Genomic DNA, 20,484 nt, shown 5'->3' with positions numbered 1-20,484 from the left:
CAAAATGGGGAAAAGAGAAGTAATCACATATGTCCATTTTATCCATGGGAAATATCCATTAATAATTATTCAACTATTCAAACACAAGCTACATTCTGGTAAAAAAAAAAATTTAAAGAAAAAATAAAGTGTTAAAAATCTACAGAACTAACTTCTGTTGAAATTCTGAGGATTTGTTATGTTGTATATTCATTTAAAGATGACATTATGTGCTGCCTTAAGGTAATGGTCATAATTTATAAGTTCAGAACAGTAAGCTTTTAAGTAAACAAATAAATGCAATATAGAAGATAAAGAACTCTCAGCCTCCAATCCTATATATATGCCCAAGAATAACAGAGGGACAGTGATATTTATTTGTTACTTAATTCAGCAATAATTCAGTCATCCAAAAATCAGTGCTGTACCACAGAACCCATACCGTGTGTGCGTGTGTGTGTGTGTGTGCGCGTGTCTGTGAGAGAGATATCTGGAATTCATTTTTCCATAAAAACTGCAGTACTGTGTAAGCACACAGACCTTGAAAACACACCTCAAATACCACTCTGACATTCCTGACAAGACCTTGCACTGTAATTGGAAACAGATGCAGCAAACTACAAAACAGAAGTTGTTGCTTCATTAATCCAAGCAAATTGAAAATTTCAAACAAGTTTCATCTTATCTTGTTTGTGTATAAGCAGTAAAGTGGAATTCAACCCATGCACATTTGAGCATCATAAAACTAAAACGAAAAGTAACAGAAATATGCAAACGCTACACATTCAGAACCATACCTCTGGTGACATTCACTTTCAAGAAAAAAACATTCCGGGTCAAGACAGTGACAATAACGTCAATAAATTCAACAGAACATCAGATCAGGGTTATCTTTGGGCTGTTCTAAACACACAGCCTTCTGAAAGTCCTCATACATTTCCAATCCAAGTGTGTCTCGCATGTACCCTCATCAGCTCCAGAAACAAATGAATAATTTCCAGTGTGACAATGGCCCTCGGCTCTCGCCATTTTCAATGTTCCATTTAAATCCTATGTGCTCTATAGATTAGGTCATTCTCTTCTGCTCTGAAAGCCTAACTGATTCACTTGGATAATTCCAAGTGCCATATGTAATCTTTACTCTGGAATGAGAGTGGAGTGGAGAGATTATGGCAGATGAGCATTCTGTCAGCACCTCCTCTCAACAACAGGCCTTTGGCATGGATGCCCAGACCACATGAAAAGACTGTGGTTCACCAGTGCGGTCATGATTCACCACCAACTGAATGAAGTTACAACAGCTTGTAGCTGCCATTGGTGTGATTTTATTCCAAGAGAGTATACACAGGCTGTATGCAATATTTTTTAATATTATTATATATTTATATATATATATATATATATATATATATATATATATATTTATATATATATATATATATATATTATATACACACACACATATATATATATAAATATATATATATATATATATATATATATATACACACACACACACACACACACACACACACACACACACACACACACACACACACACACACACACACACACACACATATATATATATATATATATATAAACACACACACACACACACACACACACACCTTTTTACAAATGAGGTAAAAAGAGAGCGTGCAGCACATATACTGTCAACCCTCTGGGACTAAATTTAATCCCTCCCATCTTCCAACCTGAACACACCAACAGTTTGTGCCATTATTTGGTTAATGTTATAACGTACCTTTTTAACGCTTATGCTTTCAAACACACATGTATACTAATAATAAAGGTCTAGTGGAAAATAGAACTCATGGTAGTTATGGAAACTGCCAGTTATGTTCTGCATTTATGCCAAGTGTGTTTCTCTAGCAATCTACACTCCCCTGAAACACTGAAGGTTAATTAAAAAAAAGAATATTTCAAGCCAAGATCTTTGAAGATCCAGAACTGAGAAGGACAGTTTTTTGGGATTCGATTTTATATGCCTAATCACAGTGTAACTCACTCTGCAGATACCAGCATGGTGGCTTTAATACATATAATTAATTTTTAAAATGACCACCCAGTTTTTGCTGTAAAATATCTTATAATTAATGAACATTTCTGTGTAATGCTACTCATCATTGTGCAAGAGTGTGAGATTGTGAGGAAGCAAGGTATATGGAAGATGTATGTGCTTCCACACATGTTAAAGCACTACATTATGATTGGTTTTTAATGTGTAGTAGTTTCACACAGAAGATCAGCGGTTACCCTTCATATACATCATCCTTAAAAGGGATCTGTCCATGCAAGAAACTATGATTCATCACTCCTGCTTTTGAAGCCCACACAGATGTGTAGCACATCAAATGCTTTTTAAACTTTGCACCTTTTTTTATAATCTTTTTTTCAACCAAAGGAGACACCTCACTGACGGGAAGACAAAGGCCTGCTAGTACCCGTTTGTCTGCCCGAGCAGTGGAATGGCTGCAGGCAAACTATTGATAGGAGTCTGGAATGAAAAGTCATTTCTGCTTGTTTAGAAACAGTTCAGCTCACACAGAGTCTTCATAAATCGACTACTTGCAGTCTTTTCATGTCGTAGTGTCTCATTAAAAGCTACTGGTCAACTTGAGGTTATGATGAAAACAGGAGGCTTGTTTCTTCATTTTATTCTGAACGAGATGCAAACAGAGGGCAGGGGGAAAAAAACAACCACTGATAATATTTTTTTAAATAGACTTTCTGATCTTGTTACAGCCCAGAAAGGAACTGAAGCTAAAATGCATCTCAATGCTTCATGTGAGGCATCCATGATGATATAAACTGCAGTGTTCACTAATCTCTGTATTCAATCATTATAACTGTCAGGCTATGTATGAAAGACACCACCCTCCTCCCCATTTTGGAGCAATCAAAATCCCCACTGGGTACTGTCAACACAGAAAACCATGGCACAGTATATCACCAACAGTACAATACCAACAGCACGTCTACAGCAATTCTGCATCACCAACAGTACATCACCAACAGCACCTCGCCCACAAGGGTGGCCTATGTCACCAACAGTAGTTCACCACAAGCCAAGCATAAAAGCATGTTCTGTCACATAAACAGGAACCTACACATCCATGTGGGCTACAAAAACAAGAATTATGAATCACATTTTATACTGTGCATTCTCTGCAAAAAAAAAAAAAATGCACAGAACCTTTTTAAGGCCTGCCTATTGGAAGAACAACCTCTGACCTTTACATTAGAAACACAAGTACCATTAATTTGATAAAGTTTTTTCTGCCTCCAAATTTTTAACTCCAAAAACTCAGCCTACTTCAACGTCATGCCTTTCAGAAATGGCGAAACTCGGAGGACCGCTCGGATTGTATAAATAAGCTCCAGCGTGGAGGAAGGAACGCCCTGGGTAGCTGTGCACCACCCCATCCCTGTCCTGCCTTAGGCCCTGGGCTGAGCTGCTTCCAGGTCTGCTGCCTCTGCTTGCATGGGGGCCCTATCAGAGCAGTGGAGGGTCTGCTTGTTCTTGGCACAAAGCTTACCTGCATGACCCCAGCAGGGAGCATATCCAGCTCTGCTTTATTCTCCCTCTCCGACAGCATGCAGGGGGGGGGGGGTAGAGTGGTAGTCCCTGTGACGCACCTGGTGATGGAGGGAAAAGGTGGCTTCTGCTGGGCTGCCTGAGGCAACTATCCAGAGGGTCACACAATGACAGGGACTTCTGGGGAGTTAACCAGCAACAGAGGCGCATATTTGCCTGGTCGACTCTTCTGTGATAAATAGCTCTGGAACCTTATTACCGCTGAACATGGATAATGAATTGCTACCAGCGTGGGTGATCTCAGTGCTTGTGTGCTTTGATGCCATATTTTTCACTATCGCTCACTGTGACATGTTGAGATCTTGAAGAGGCTTTCCATCATTTATGTGCAGAAACCTCTGCTACGACTCTCGCTCCATGGCCACTATGCTGATGGGAGGTGTCTCCTCTGGCACGATGCAATGTACTTAAATGTATCAAGACTGATTGCAAACACCGTGAAAGGGCTGTAAATAAGAATGCAATATTATTAAATAATATTCAACTCTGGGTAAAGTCTCACAGTTATAACGTGACTCTACATAAGGTATAAGCAAGAGAGGGAGAAGTTAAAAGAACTAGTAGGAAGATGTGAATTTCCAGAGCCTCAGGCCCATTAAGCACAGGGCATGTCCTTAGTCCTTAATGCAAACCTATAAATTTATTCACCACAGCTGTCTAATCTCCAGAAGCACATGAGAAGTTAATTATCAACATCTGGCTCTAAACATCTTTAGAAGGACCATAGAGAAAGGCAACATAAATATAAACCCAACAGCCAGATGGAGGGAGATAGAGAGACAAAGAGAAAATGAAAGAAAACGAGAGAGAGAGAGAGAGAAAGGGAGAGTTGTGTGCACTGTCTTGCATTGACAGTGATGGAGAAAAAGACTGCCATTGTTAGCCTGAAGTCCATTAATGCATTCATAGAGGACAGAATACAAAGGAATGCCTTGGAACAGGGATTCTACCATTCATTCTGCTCCAGTGACCAACTTCTGTTATAATGACACTGTAGAAATATTTTAACCCCAGGATCCGTGCTGCACGACTGGCATACAGACAATTAAGAAAAGGAATTACTCTTATATTCTTCTCCACTGAAATTCCTTCATAGCTCTACTGACATTATGGGACTGTATCTAATCTGTCTTCAAAAAATACAGACCAGCCTACATTTCCCTAGCCATGGGATCTGACAATAAAGGACTAAAGGTACCAGAATGTTTTTCCAACCCAAATGAGGCAACATGAGAAATTGTAAAGAAACATCATAAAATGTAACAAGCTTAATTTTGGGGCTTAAAAACATTGTTCACCTGGACACCACTGAAAGAGCCTGTCACCCTGTAAGATTTTGTTTGTCTATACCAATCAGTTTGATGTACATTGTGGCAAATATTGTTACAAGATCTTGCTAAAGTACTGTGATGAGATACTGATGGCTAAACTCCTTCCTGTAATGCAATCTAGATGTATATGACAAAAGGAGAGAGAGCAGCTGACAAAAATGACAGTCCAAAAGTAGCAATGCAGACTAGGGAAATTCTCAAATGTGACCTTTTCACAGATAAAAATCCCTCACTTTCAAGTATCTTATAAGGATGAAGCCCTTAGAGAAAGTCAAACCACTAGTTCCACATTGTCGTTTACCACCACTTAGAACCAAAAAAATGTCCAAAAAATTTAGTATACAAGCTTTACTTGGCAACCCTAGCCAGAACGAGAACTCTGGACAACAACAAGGTCTTATTATAGGGCCCTTAAATCCTCCTAATCCAGAAATATCTAAAGGTAAGGGAATCTTTTGCTTATTTAAAAGGGTCTGGTTCTCACTTCTTGTCCACAGTCTATTATATGATGGCAAAGGCCATGAGGCACTTTGTTATGACACAAACATGTTAAAACACACACAGGTGTTGAGGGCAAGGGTAAGGCCTAAGAGTTATCTTCTGACTTGTTCAACCCTTGCAAAATGTTGCCTATTATGTCCCATCCTCCCCAAAAAACATCTTAGCATCAAAATGTATTTGTACACCACAGCAAATTATAGAAGATCTGCCCTCAATATGCCAACATTACATGCCAACATTAATTAGTAGTGCTCTAAAATAAGCATTGATCATGCTCCAAAAAAGTATGCTATACTTTTCCTTGCAAGGAGCAAAAATGCAATAAAACAGAAATAAAGTATTATCAAATTAAAACAAAGTCATAATATGAATTAATGGGATTTTTCACATGTCCAATGTCAGTGATTGCAACACCACAGCAAAGCATCATCTGGATATCACAATCTACAAACACATGCCGACATGCTTCCAGCATGGTCCAAGAGGAAAGCAAGCAACATAGATCAAGTCTGCCACACTACGTCACTCCACAGAGCAGGGTGTAATCACATTCCTCCAACAGCTCGATGGATGAATGGGGACATCTGTGAATACATCATCTGCTCTAAATTTATCTCCATTGCCTTCTTGCAGGCTCCTTTATAAATCTATCAGCGACTACAGCAGTGATCATCTTTATAGGTTCTTGTATACTCATGGTCATGCCATGAGAAAAACAGTAAATATGCTCAGAAACACAACGTGCTGTGTTTGTCCTTCACACAGCCAAAAGCTCGCCATACACAAAGTCAGGATTATTAAACATGCACTTGACATGAAACATGACCAGTATTAACACTGTGTACGAGTGGAATGTTAGGGCAAGTGATAATATTTACTAATGAAGAAGGTGACAGGAAGAGGCTGACAGCCAAGAAAACAAAAACACCTACACTGACAGCCTCATAACAGATTTACTCGAAACTCTGCAAGGCACATCCTCCTGTGTTCTGCAATGACACCTAGAAATAATAGCACTAGAGTTCAAGGCCAGGGAATTCCCAGACTTAACATAAGGCCTGTACAGGCAATGACCCAGACTCAGCACATGCTGCCATGGACATATGTCTCATGCTTTGAGCATTTTTACATTTGTGCATTTGGCAGACACTCTTATCCAATGTAAAATTTAATCATATTATAGAGGTAGGTAAATGTAATGCTGGTAGTCTTGCCCAAGGACTTATAATGACATAGCATGGTACACTTGCTCAGGCAGAGGACTGAACCCCAGTCCCCCATAGGAGAACGAGCAATGATACACACTACACTATACCAACCACTTTCAGTAGCTGGGATTTGCTGCATGAGTACATGGCCTAGCTTTACATATTTTATTTTCAACATTGTCTGTTTAGTCTAAAAGCAATCTCTATACGGATGTCATGTTCACTGTAGCTTACATAAAACATTAAGTAGTGGATACATTATTCATGTTACTCTAAATGACCCATTACAACAGCTGTCAGAAGAAAAACAAACCTTAAAGTTCTCTCAAGCGATCGATTATCCTTATTCATTGAGATTTAGGTGGTCTAGAACTGGTGTGTGAGACTGGTGAACTGTGAGATGTGAAATGTGTCTTGAAATGGTCTCGTAAACATAATGATTACATACTAATCAGACAGGCCAATATAGAGCATATCTAGACCACATTAACTATTAAAATAAACAGGACAGATCGTTTTAGCACATTTTAGCCACAGATATTTGGCAATATGGGTGTAACGTGTTACCACACAAAACTTGTCTAAAGAGTTTAAATGAGAACGGTAGACATAAAACACATCTGCTTGGAAGAAAGGTTCATATGATGGAAGTATAGAGCTGGAACCTGTTATTTGAATAAAATCATGAGAATTTTAACAGAATTGTGACACGCTCCTGACATCTTATTTTTTTGGTGTAAGGTAGTCAGGACGGATGTCTTAAGTCTGTTTTTTCTCATCTAGATGTTCCAATAAAATCATCCGTGTTAATATTATCATGAGCTTTTAGTCTTAGCTTGTGCAAATAGTGATGTGAAATTGTCAATAGGTGAGTTCTCTTGAACACCAAACAGTAAGCAGCAAAGAAGGTATAGGAACATCTCTGGAGGGTAGATGCAACATGGATAAGACTCCAGGGAGGCCTCAGAAGTAGAAGATTTCTGTCTTTTTCTTTTTGGTTGTTTGGGCTGTCAAAAGATGCTTCTGTTTCTCCTTCAATGTTTAACTGGTTGGCTTCTTGTACATTTCCAACAGGAGCATGATGGGGAAAATCTCAGAAGGAATCTAGTTGCAGTCTTGCAAATAGTGATTCCCTGTCTTAGCAAAATCATAGTCTGTGACAAAATTCTGTGACTAATGACACACTGTCTTTAGATTCAAGGTTCTCAGACTTTAGTCTTTTAAAAGTCTTTTCATAGTATTTTCAAAGTCTTTTGGTGTATTCTTTGCATAAATCCATCAAGCTGGGATTCTGTAGATCTGACGGACAGAAACTACCCTTGTAACTCCATTACTCTCCCTTTCAAAATTCGGTCCAGTATGTGTGAACTCTAACTAGTGTAAACACAAATATGCACCAGACCTGGCTGGTATGTTCCCATATCAAACATAGCCATCACATTTTTCATCACAACTTCCTGTTTCTGCATAAACACAAGACTACACCGTTTTGTAAATTGTTAATGCCAGGGTGCACTATTCAATACAGTGGTTCAGAAAAAGACCATTCTGTGCTCACACTCCACACCACCACTGTTCTACCAACTGAATGAAGGTCACTGGAGTTCAGCTAGTAGGCAAGGTTCTCAAGCATTTTTCACAGCAAGCAAAGGGAATTTCTCCCAACACACTCCGTAGCCTTTGGCCATTAATTGATCTGAATCTTCTAAAGAGGCAGTAAATGAGCTTAAAAGCAAATCCCACCACAACTTCAAAACCCAGATAAGTGCTTATTCCCTCAAAAGCACAGGCCTACTTGTGTTCCCAACACAGAGCACACATTACAAAATCTATATGATTACACACCACCATTTGCATTTCTATGGATGTGTGTCTGACCCTACATCTGCTGACCACAAAAGCTAGTAATGATGTGGATACGGGCAGTTTGCATGATAATACACCATCCCAGACACACAGAGGCTACATCTGGCTAATGCACCATATGTTTCGCTGTGCTATATATGTGTATGCGTATTCTTAAAAATTGAATTCAATGACGATATGCATGAGCACAAAGGAGCCCCAACCAACACTGGTCTGCTGTCCTTCATCCAAAGCATGGGAAGTTTATTTTAGCGAGTTGGCTATATATTCTGTACAGCCTAAAAGTCGATACAAGTTAATCCATTTCAACTATATTATTCCGCCAGGACATCTAATATTGCATGTCCAATAAAAATCCAAATACTAAGACACTGATTGCTCATTTGGGAAACCCAAAGTTCCTATTTCCAGTGGCAACTGTGAGATCATAATGAACAGCTGCTTACTCACGATTGATACTGAATGAAATACATGATGACAATAATGGTGTCGCCCTACTCAGCTAGGCTAGAGAGGCACTGACAACAACACAAGGATACTCTTCTCATTCACAAGGCCTTTTATTTAAAGAGACCGTGTGTGCACACACACGCACGCGCACACACACACGCACGCACACGTGCACACACACCCCCCAAAAAAGCAAGCTCTTCACTCCTCTTTACTCAATCACCTCCAAAACCACTCTGCTGCTCAGCTCCACTCAGGCAGTGGTTGGCAGCTTGCCAGCTGGATACCAAAAAGGGTTTTTCCTTTTCTGTCGCTCCCCCTCATTCAGATGCTAACTCTGACACAAATCTATTTATAGCTACTGGCAAGATACCAACCACAACTCAACCGCATAACCACAGAGCTAAGAATAATAATAATAATAATAATAATAATAATAATAATAACCCAATGATGCTGGATAAATACAGAAGGGAGAGAAAGAGAAAGAGAGATAGATAGGAGATGGGGTAATGGTAATGGTTGAGAATTGGTGATTCTGTGGGTGTCATCTGCAGAAAAGAGGCAGTGTGAGGTCAGCCAGTCTTCAGGAGGTGGAAATAATAAGGCCAGCTGGAGTCTGCCAGGGGGAAAAATACCTCCTTCGCATTAAAAAGTGAACATGGTCTGGATCTTAAAAAGGCCATATACCTAGACACAGACACTGGGATTTCTCCACTGTGTGAGAACAGTTCTTAAGTAGGTCATGACTTACCCTGACACATGTTGAAAACATGTACTCTGGTATGCATCTTATCATGCCTGTACCCAAATGAACCTCAGCAAAATGAGAAGAATGAAAGATCTTGTCAAGCGCTGCCCTAAAAGCGATCTTAAATTAGGCATTCCTGTGATCAAAGCTGCATACCGAACACTGACGATCAAGTAAAACACAAGTGCCAAAACAACCCAGAGCAACAAATAACCTGTGATGGCCCTGCGATATGGCCTGAAAACCACCCTGACTCTAAAGTAATAGGTGTGAAAGCACAAATTATCACCATTAACTGACAGCTTGGAATAGCAGTACATAGATTCCATATTTCAAAACTGTCATGTTCCAAGGCAATGAAGCACCATCCAACATGCAATTTGCCAATACATTTTAACAGAAGCAGGAAGAGTCAGCATTCACTTTCAACAGATACTGTCTTAGGCCAGAGTATGTAACCTGTTGGCCCGTTAACCTTGCTCCTCACCCTTTTGAACCACAGCCACCCCCCCCACACTGAAAACTACCTTTAGACATGAAATTAGACACTGACCACTTCAAAAGTCATTGTCATCAGAAACATCATTATACAAACCATACAATTAAGTGAACTGCAGTCAATATACTTTGGTTGACTTTCAATGAAGTGTGAACCCATGGTGCACATATTTAGAAGCAAACGAGCCTCCACAGAGTGAACAGTACCATTGTAGGTCCGTGGAGCTGACATCCTCTCTCAACCCTGTATCAGAAACAACACCATTTCAGTTTCATGCTGCACCAAAGAGAATAAACAGTTTCTATTAAAGACACACTTTTTAAAATCTGAACGTTTTGAGCGATCTCCCACACAACTTCATGCTGAATAACAGGACCGAGCAGGTCCTGGAAGGAAGTTCAGGCCATAAGGCACACCCATGGTGGGGGAGAGACGACATGGCTCAAGCTGAAACCCTCTTGTGGGGGAAAGTTGCAAGACATTTCCAGCACATTTCAGGCCATGTAAGAGTTCCTCTCCCATTTCCTGAGAATCTGTAGGCAGCCATTGTTGGAGTGTCTTCATAGTGGGAGGTCAAGCCCTGGTTTACCATGACAAAGGGGACCTCTCTGTGGTATTCTCTTGCTGTCACTGCACATAGCCACATTAGTGAAGAAGGTCTTACTACCTCCATGTGTCCTTCAGCCTCCCTGCACACAATATCAGCTGGACGATGATACCAAAGTCCACTGAATGAGCTGAATAATTAGCCAACCTTAGAGTCTTAAAATAATAATAATAATAATAATAGAAATAAATAAATAATTTAAAAAACAAAACAAAACACACACACACACACACACACACACACACACACACACACACACACACATACACACATACACACATACACACATACACCCAGCAGTCTAACCTAGCATAAGACTGTGCTTACAAAATGAAACTGGGGGAATTCAGATAGTTTGACTATATTATAAATATATAAATATCTGACTACAGGTAAAGGGAATATTAAAAACAATAAACACTTTTTAAAATATTTAATAGTCTTTTCATTTGTGTTATGTAAATCAATGGCGAGTTATTCAATGGTGTGTGGTTACATCGATATAGTCATGCTGTTCCATAAAGCAATTGTTTTGCGTAAATATGACACAGTGTGGACAGATGATGGCTTGCTGATAGCCTACAACAGCTGCACTATGTGAACAAGAGGGAGAGGTCACCAAAAGAGTCTGGAAGTCACGCCTCCGCACTGCACATCTCCATCTGGAGCCGCAAGGGATGGGAACGAGACAAGCATATGCCACATCTCCATCTCAAACCCACCCCACCACCCACAATCCCTCTCAGAGTTGAGGCATAAGGGGGATGTTGCAGAATAATGAGGCATCCAAGCATTAGCTAAGTTTGCTCACAACCTGTCCGAAAAGCCCTCCTGTGTAAGGGAGCCATGGCCAGGAGCACTAGCTGAAGACTGCTCCTTGAGGTAGGCTTATCGACCTCTCTCTGGCATTCAAACGGATTAGAAATTTCAAAGCCACACAGTTCAGGTACAGAGTGACTGAACCACCTGGGGCTCCTGTAGCTGGCAATAGATTTTTGTGCCCATGTATGTCACTGCAGGTTTTCACCAGGCTTCATTCCTTCAGCTCAGAAAACATTTTTCATATATAATAGATGCAGAAAAAATTATTTTGCTTTATTTTCCAGGTGTTTTAGTTGGAAAATCAATTGCTACATTGTCCCTTTAACAAAATTTAATTGTAATAGACAAAGCCCTTTAGTCAACTGGGGGTACAGGGTTGAAGCAGGAAAATAAGCACATTGCGTGTCTGAAGTGGCAGTATGAAAGCCTGTCTACACAGCCACAGTGGTGCGTATCAATAAATTCCTGAATGATGGGGCTGCTTAGTGGTAGGTACACAGTGACAATACAAGTGATTGCACATGGTTTACAGAATGAAACTGTACATTTTATATTAAAAAGAAAAACAGATCTTAAGAGTGTTTGTAATCAAGAAGTGCAGTAAGTATAAATAAAAAAGTCAAAAAAGTTGAACAAATATTCCTTATGTTTAAGTTAAAATCATTTTCCCTGCCTACTCAATTCTTTCTCTGTTTAAAGAAAGAAACCCCTGTGGATCAGAAGGACATCGGTGAGTAAGTGTACAAGAGCCCTTTGCCTCTACCCCACCCTCACCAAAGTCCTCAACATGGGGCAGGGCTCAGACATTCAGCCCTCTGCTGCCTGACATAGCTCAGCACAGACATAGTGACACAAAGGCACAGGGGGGCCTCCACAGGGGCCAGTCCTACTCCACCAGACAGGGCCCCAGCCTTGTAGACAAATGGCTTCCACAGGGGACACACACACACACACACACATACACACACACACACATGAGGCATCAATGGCAAAGCCCAACCCCTTTCCTTTGCTGTTCATTCCAGGCAAGAAAGAAACTTCTGTGACATGCAAGGTCCAGCACAACAGAGCACAGAGAGACTGCTCCATTAAGCAATCAGCTCAGTGTCAGTGTGAAATGGAGAGATTCACACCAACACCCAGAATGCTCGCTTGGCCTGGCCTTGGCTACACGCAGACAATTCCATCAATAACCCGAGAAAAGCACTTAATTTGACAAATCATTAAAATGGTCATCAACTCACATAAGGCTCGACATGATTCTTCACAAAACAATGCAAGGAAAAACAACTGGCACCTATCCAGAAAGCCTACTGGTAACCTCTTGTACGCAAAACTTTTATGAAGTTGCACGGCCTCTCGGCTAATCCAGTCCCTGGGCACGCAGACACAGCGAGCCACCCATGGCATGCGCCCTGGGCCCGAGCAAGATAAGGCCTGCAGAAGATCTTTGTTTATGTCCCCCATTCCAACCATGCAGCTCAGACGCAGATAAGAATTATGGGCGAAGGCAAACAAATCACACGGGTGCATGCAGTGAGCCTTCTCATCAGCACACCACTGAGCCACCACAGCACTCGCCATTTCTTGCGATTTCTTGCACTCGCCACTTCAAAACGCTGCTGTCTAATTTAGGGAAATAATGGAGTTGGGGAACACAAAAGCATGGAACCCTGGGAAGTCATCCAAGGCTTGGTGTGCAAGGGGCTTCATTTGTAAACACAAAGCAGGCCTGAAGCATGTGACAAAGGAAAACACAGAACATGGAATGCCTATAAGGAACTGTGTGATTGAACTGCAGTACCCAGAAATCAGCATCTCAGACAACATAAGCATGACATGGCCAATCCTCCATGCATGTAAAGACATCTGCATTCACACCTGCTGCCTAGGCAAGATACAGCTGCAGATTCTCTCATGCTTAGGAAATCATCATCACTCAGACTCATAACAGTGTCTCTTTTTTTGTCGTAATATTTTGGAATGTTACAAACTCCAACACAAAAGGAAACATTACATAGTTCTCTCTCCAATGTTCCAGCAGAACAGGAAAGTGTGAGACATGAGGTCGTTTGTGTCTTAGATGTCTCTACTACACAAGTATAAACAGTAGTACAGTGGTGAACTTGGTGACATAGTGAAAGACTGGCCTGTATTAATTTGTATGTTTGTTAGAACACAGTGACTCATTAAAACACTCACAGAACACTTAGCTGAAACAGCTGCACTTGGTCAGGATACTCAGAGCACACAATAAATATTTTTTTGGGTTTATTATAAGGATCATTTACATATTGCAGCCTTCTGCCATATCAGTCCTGTAATGGCCGATTTAGCGATAACCTTTCACGCAAGCTATTGTGCAGCCCTAGTGAAAACCCTGCCAAACAGAGTGGAAAGGAGACCAATTAGGTTCTCTACATAGCTTTAAATCTTCAAATGTTGCTGAAACCATTAGTCCTTATCCCAAAATTTATTTTCACTTTGGTCCCTTACCTCAGCTCTTCAGATAACAAGTTTGTTACAAAAATGGAGAAAACCCATACGACTTTTCTTGGCCACAATCCACTCTATTTAAAAAAGCCATTAATAGATCATTAGTGAAACTATGATGCAAGCAATCAGATGCAACCAGCCAGCCACACAGGATCATCAATAAGAGCTTTCTTCCCTGACTATAATTTGGATCATTTCCCAACTTAAATGCTGTGTGACTTCACCAGGCATTTTACACTCATACAGATAAAACCTTTTTCATGGTTTATGCAATTTCCCTATTATATTCTCTACATATGGGAGTTTATTTAAGTGCCATTTTACTAACTTGAACAAAACCGAATCTAAAGTCTGACATGCTGGGCAAACCACAGACATTTTGACGGAATGCAAACATTCATGCCCACTTATCAAATTAGCTCATATTTGGAATGTGGATTTTGAGGCATCTGCAACAAATTAGGAGGGAAGCCATGGAGTAAATTATAGACTAATGGGGAAACATCTTAACATTGTTCCCTTCTCTTTCTACGTGAAGCACTGCATTTTATTCCCTTTTCCTAACATTCCATGTTGAATATCTAAGACCTTACATAGCATGAAACTGAAAATATAAAAATGACTTTTTAGCAAAAATCCACTCCAAATGGTAACCAGTTTGAAACTCCATAACTATAGCTGGTTTCTGGCATCTGAATGGATTCATGGGCAAGCCTATTCCTCACATTACTGCCTCCTTGTGCTCCCAAAAGGAAACTCCTAATTGTATAGATTATGATTGAATCTACTTTAACAAATCTGCATTGCAACTTCAGTAGGTTAGGCTTATTTAGGGAAGGAAGTAGCACCCTTTCATAGATTCTGTTCAGAGTCTCAGAGGATATAAATATCTTTTGTATGTGGATTTTGAGCGCAAATTTGTTCTGTTCATGTTTCATATGTAATGTCACCACTTATAAAGCTATATAAGCCATGAATGAACCTCATGACTCAGTTCTGATAATGCTAACACTTCCCAGAAACTATTTGCTTTTTTCATGCTGACATTCTGTCAAAATAAGCAATGAAAAAGCATTTGCACAACAGGAGATATATGTACCAAAAGATCTTTACAACACCACGTGAAATTATTCTTAGAAAGAATTTAGCGGCCAAGCTAATTGATGAATTTTCACACAGTGCTTATTGAGGCTGAATTACTGACGGAATTCCTAAGATGTATAAACCTTCTACATGTAAAAAGATGACACCAAGATTATTACAATAAGAACAAAGCCTGCCACAGATCTACATGCACAAAACACTGATGGACCTCAGTCAAGAACTTCGATCTGCCTCTTTTCTTTCAGTATCTAGTTTGTTTTAAGGTCTATCCTAAAACAAATAAGAGCCATGGAAACTAATTAAACATAACTCTCTGGGTTAACCTTATTAAGAGATATTAGTTTGCCAGAAGCAAACGAATCAACTGATTAATCTGTTAATCTATCTAAAAGCTGCTGTGTTTCCAGTTTGTTTGCTAATAGGGCATTTTATTTGCCAGAATAAAGATATTGTGACTGACAAAAACTGCAAATGCAGTTCACTGAAATAGTATGCAGTTGTTCACATTTCCCACAAGTCATTATGCCCAGGTCATTTTTCCTGTATCTCCACCACATGTAACATAATGTATGAGTAGGCCCCAAATCAGTGCAAACATTATATCAATTTCTGTATTGGCTAAATTCTGATGCCAAAATGTTTGTTAGCTTGTATTTTGGCATCTTTGCATCCCTACCAAAAAAAATGATAATAATAATAATAATAATAATAATAATAATAATAATAATAATAATTAGGGAGGTAAAGATCCAGTTGAAGTGGTTTCAACCCCATCCCAAGACTGAGCAGATCACATATCTTTTGAACATTTTTCTTTGATTGAGCTCATGTTATGTTCTGCACATGTGCAGATGAGATGAAAGATTTTCTCTCAAACACTTTCCATCAATAACTGGTACTGAAATGGGAATGCAGATGCAGTAAATATACACCTTAGTGCTTTTCACAGAACAAAGTCTACAAATCTGATGACAAAGTAAACCAGATTAGACCCCCATGCAAAGAGACCATAACTCTTCTTGCCATAAAATGTGAACCTAGCTCATATTATCTCTATTTTGATAGAAGATATCTTGCTTCCTATCAAAACTGGTTGTGAAGGCATGGACCTTTCCTCCTCTGTGCTAGGATGAAAAGCTTACCCAACTCTGGAGCCATCACTCTGAAGTGACAATGCCATATATGTTCCAGCTCAACATCCTTGATGCACAGTGGCATAAAAAATATATACACACTGTCTCTTTAAATTTTTGATGCTACCCATCCCCCATCTCCTTCTGTAACCTCCTCCTCTCCCTCCCTCCCTCTCTCTCTCCCTCTTCATCCCCTCCCCCACCATCTAACCATGTACCACAGAATCTCTCCATGACAGAAAACGCAAACAAATATGTTGTAAATTAGCCAGCAAAGTGACCCTGTGCAGTGATGAGCTCTTCCATTGCTTTGCAGTTTAACTAGGCTAAATGGCGGCTGTTTTAGCTTAGAGAGCAACTGCATCCTCTCGTTGGCACCCCTCCCCCACCACCACCTGACCATGTGGACAACCCTTTGAAAAAATATGGCTTACACAAACATACAGGCATATCTTACGGTCAGTGATTCAATTGCTTTCTTAGCTGAGCTAAGCATCCATGACATCACAAATACCATGTTCTCATCTCTGACACTCACTTGATAATTTGGCACTTAAAAAAAAAAAAACACACACAACACTAATTCCTGACATGCCTACACTCACACTGTGATATATGCACACAATCATGGATGTGTGAGTATGCTAGGTCACCCATGTTAATTTCTCTCCACTCCTCATTCCCTCGCCATCTCTCCTTCACTCACACACACACACACACACACACACGCGTGCGAGATGGCAGCAGCAGTCCCTGCTCCACCTGATGCTCTGCCATCATAGGCAGTTTATGGCTAAGATGAGCCCCAGGTTCATGCAACCCAACAGGCTGACAGAGCTAAACAGCAGCAAAGGCAGAAGCAGAAGCCATCAGGAACGGGCCTCTTTTGTTTCCACTGAAGAACTTGTTTAAAAGGCATAGAGCCTCTATGCCTGAACCCAGCCCTCACTCACCCTCCCCCACCCCCACTAGCCAGCCAGCCTTGGAATGCACTCAGAAAAGGCCATTACACAATGCAGGCAGAAGCCAAAACAACAAGTTTTATGGGCCCCCTCACAGCATTGCAAAACCATTTACAATTCCGCCATCAATGATCAGCAAATGAGAGAGGACACAGTGGTGGGGTGTGCCATCAGCGTCCCAGTGCTGTGCTCCTGCAGACCTGCGTTATTACATAAACTGCCCTCACAGGCATTGAGAGTCAGCACACAATTCGCAATGTTTCTTTTCTGGGGGTGGGGGTCACATGGCCCTGGAACTCAACAATGGTCAATTAATTAAAGTATCTGCTGAAGAATGAGCACTGCCTAAAACATTTTATTCGCGTCTGCAAATATGAAGCAGGAAAGGCAATGATCTTAAGGCCACGAATGAATATTTAACAACAGCTGGCAAGGGGACAATGTTTTAATATGCTCATAACACACCACATAATCTTGAGGACGCATTACCTGTTTCAGTAAAAACTGGTACAAATATACTGTACCTTTCTAAATTGCAAGAATTGTTCAACCTAATAAGTTATGGTTCTTCACTGCAAATTGTCCAGTTAATGGTTATTTCTATGAGCCTGCAGATTGTTCGGTTATCGCATTTCACAGATTGGCTGCTTTGAAGACTCTGCATCTACAGGGCACCAGCAACGGTGTTGTATCATTATATATAGCTGTCTGTGGTTCTAGTTTTTTGCTTTCAAACTACTGAGAATGACTTTCTGTTGCATTTGGAAAGCTCCTAAGCTCACACCAATAAGTCACAGATCATACCTCTTCAGTTTCAAGAGTGCGCTCCTTAAAATTTCTGTCCAAGAATACTAAACATTTTTAATTGGTACTCTTATTAAATGGACTTCACTTTAATCTTTTAATCTTTGATAATTCTTCAGTATGTACTCCATCTGGTCTTAAAGATGTTTAGCAGTCTGATAAAACTAAATATGTTGCAGTTATTTTATTAAGAATGTTTTGTCCCTATTGGGATAATTCTGCTGGGACTGCAAATGCATCAAAAAAACACACTAGTTTTCAAACCAAAGTATAATTAAGTATATTTATGTACTCTCATGTAGCTTGACTCCGCAAAGCAAAGGATACTATATGTACAAAAATTAAAGACATTAATTATTTGGAATACTTCCAAGAGATAGCCACCATTCAAGATGCATGTTAAGGCATAAAGGACCACAAAAAAGGCTACACCAAATCTATACACAAGCTTATTTTGAGGTCAAAACTGGCTTTGGCTGTCCTTACATTCCCTCTCTGGCAACACTGCACACATATAGACTAAGCTCGATCTTACTACCCATGGCCCCTTCTCCTGCATTCTGTATACACAACAACGGAATGCTCCATTTTTGGCTTGTTAAGACAAATACTGTATAATATTTAAAAGGGGTTTTTCGTAAACAGAGATATGAAAGCTTTTATATGATAAGAATTTTAAAAATACATACGCGTTCCCACTTCTTGTATAGCCTACCCCTCCCCCCAAAGTGACCAAAACAAGGAAGAAACTGCCCAACAAAGCAGTGCCGAGTAAAAGGCAAATCCACGTTACTGCAGTAAAACGGTCTCACGGACTTCTATTTGAGGTAAACGGGCAGGAAAGCATACTTGCAGAACGCATGTTCATTAAATTCACATGGACATAAAGGAGACAAATCGATGTCAGGCGAGTGAATTCATGAAAGGCAGAGCACACGGAGAATGCTCTTCCTAAGCATGTAGGCTCTCTAAACAAATATCACAAATTGCTCTGCACACACAAGTCACACGCTCCTAAAAAATCACTCCAATCACGCGTTAGTTATGCGACGATCAACACGATATGCTGCAACAACAAACTAAGACAATCGTAGCAGCACTCGCCGCTTTCCAGCAAACCACCCATCCCACCTTCCCCTTTGTGTTAGTACTCAGAACTGGGCCACATGAGCGGTAATAGTAAGTACAATCAGTGGTGGGATTCATTCACACACACACACCCCCGCCACACACACGGCTCACCGAAAAAGTGCAGCCTAACCCAACAGCCTGCGTTGAGAATGGACCCGTATATCTGCCCATGTACTAGCTGCATACATTATATTGCGACAACATTGAGCAACTCAAGAGATCATCAATTAATTCCGTCCGTGTCAGACTTGATCAGTTACATATTTTTATGAAGTGACATGGACATCCGTTAGGATATAGCCTATAGCAGGCGACATTTCTCAAATGGCATTTAATCTAGTTCGTATTCAGAAAGCCATTCAGTGTAGTAGAAATCCATACCACTCACGAGAGGAAATATGGGGGGATTAGGCAAAATAACTTTGACTGTGTATCTGCCTAATTACAACATTCTGTGACGAGATCAATTGACATGAGAGGCTAAAATGTAAGACAACAAACATCGGATATCACACGTCTTTGAATTGCCCCATATTCCATTAGGTGTTATAATGTGTGGCTATGAATACCTAACCGAACAGATAAAACAACAACATATAAACATATCTTACCTGCACAAAAAGTTCCTAAAAGAAGTGCAAAAGTCAGCCAGGAAGCAAACATATTCCTCTATTTAAAAAGAAACACACCGGATTTTCCCCTTTTTAATCTCCCCTCCTTTACGAACATTTAAAACGATGATCGAAAAAAAAAAAACAATGAGCAAAATGACCAACGGCCTTCGATGTCCACAGCACCGAGTTTTGTGCGCAGACCCCCAATGCAACAAAATTGCACGGGCTTGGTAGAACTTTAAAACACTGAGAAATCCATTGGGCGCTCGACCAAATCCGACAAGAAGTCTTCGACAGAATGGGGGGAAAAAATTGCGTTTAACAGAAGCGATTCACGCGCTACCCTATTTGCGTATTAACCTTTTCCCTGTGCAAGCGAGAATGGCTAAGGACAGGGTCCGATATTGACATGCAAGAAACTGAACTGAGTCCAAAATGGCTTCTGAGGGGAGAGTAAGCACAGCCAGTAGGAAAACCCGGATGTTTAAATACAAAGAGAGGAATGCAATCAAAGAGGCGAGGGTAGGGGGGAGTACAACAATATTCTTGCAACCACTGGCCTATAAAGTGAAGGATATTACTTAAGCTTTAAAGGGCATGGTTC

The 20,484-nt window shown here is 40.4% G+C and overlaps 1 protein-coding gene across 1 annotated transcript in view; it reads right to left on the bottom strand.

The window, feature by feature from the left end:
• Positions 1–20,284, bottom strand: part of acvr2ba (activin A receptor type 2Ba) — a 33,222-nt gene extending 12,938 nt beyond the window's left edge. The window contains exon 1 of the mRNA XM_035531183.1: positions 19,878–20,284. Coding sequence (XP_035387076.1) covers positions 19,878–19,929 — 52 coding nt within the window. The 5' untranslated portion in view covers positions 19,930–20,284. The remainder of the gene's footprint in view (positions 1–19,877) is intronic.
• Positions 20,285–20,484: the final 200 nt, after the last annotated feature.

This window comes from Electrophorus electricus, chromosome 10, assembly GCF_013358815.1.
Source record: "Electrophorus electricus isolate fEleEle1 chromosome 10, fEleEle1.pri, whole genome shotgun sequence".
NCBI classification, from domain to species: Eukaryota; Metazoa; Chordata; class Actinopteri; order Gymnotiformes; family Gymnotidae; genus Electrophorus; species Electrophorus electricus.
This window is presented reverse-complemented; position numbering and strand designations above follow the sequence as displayed.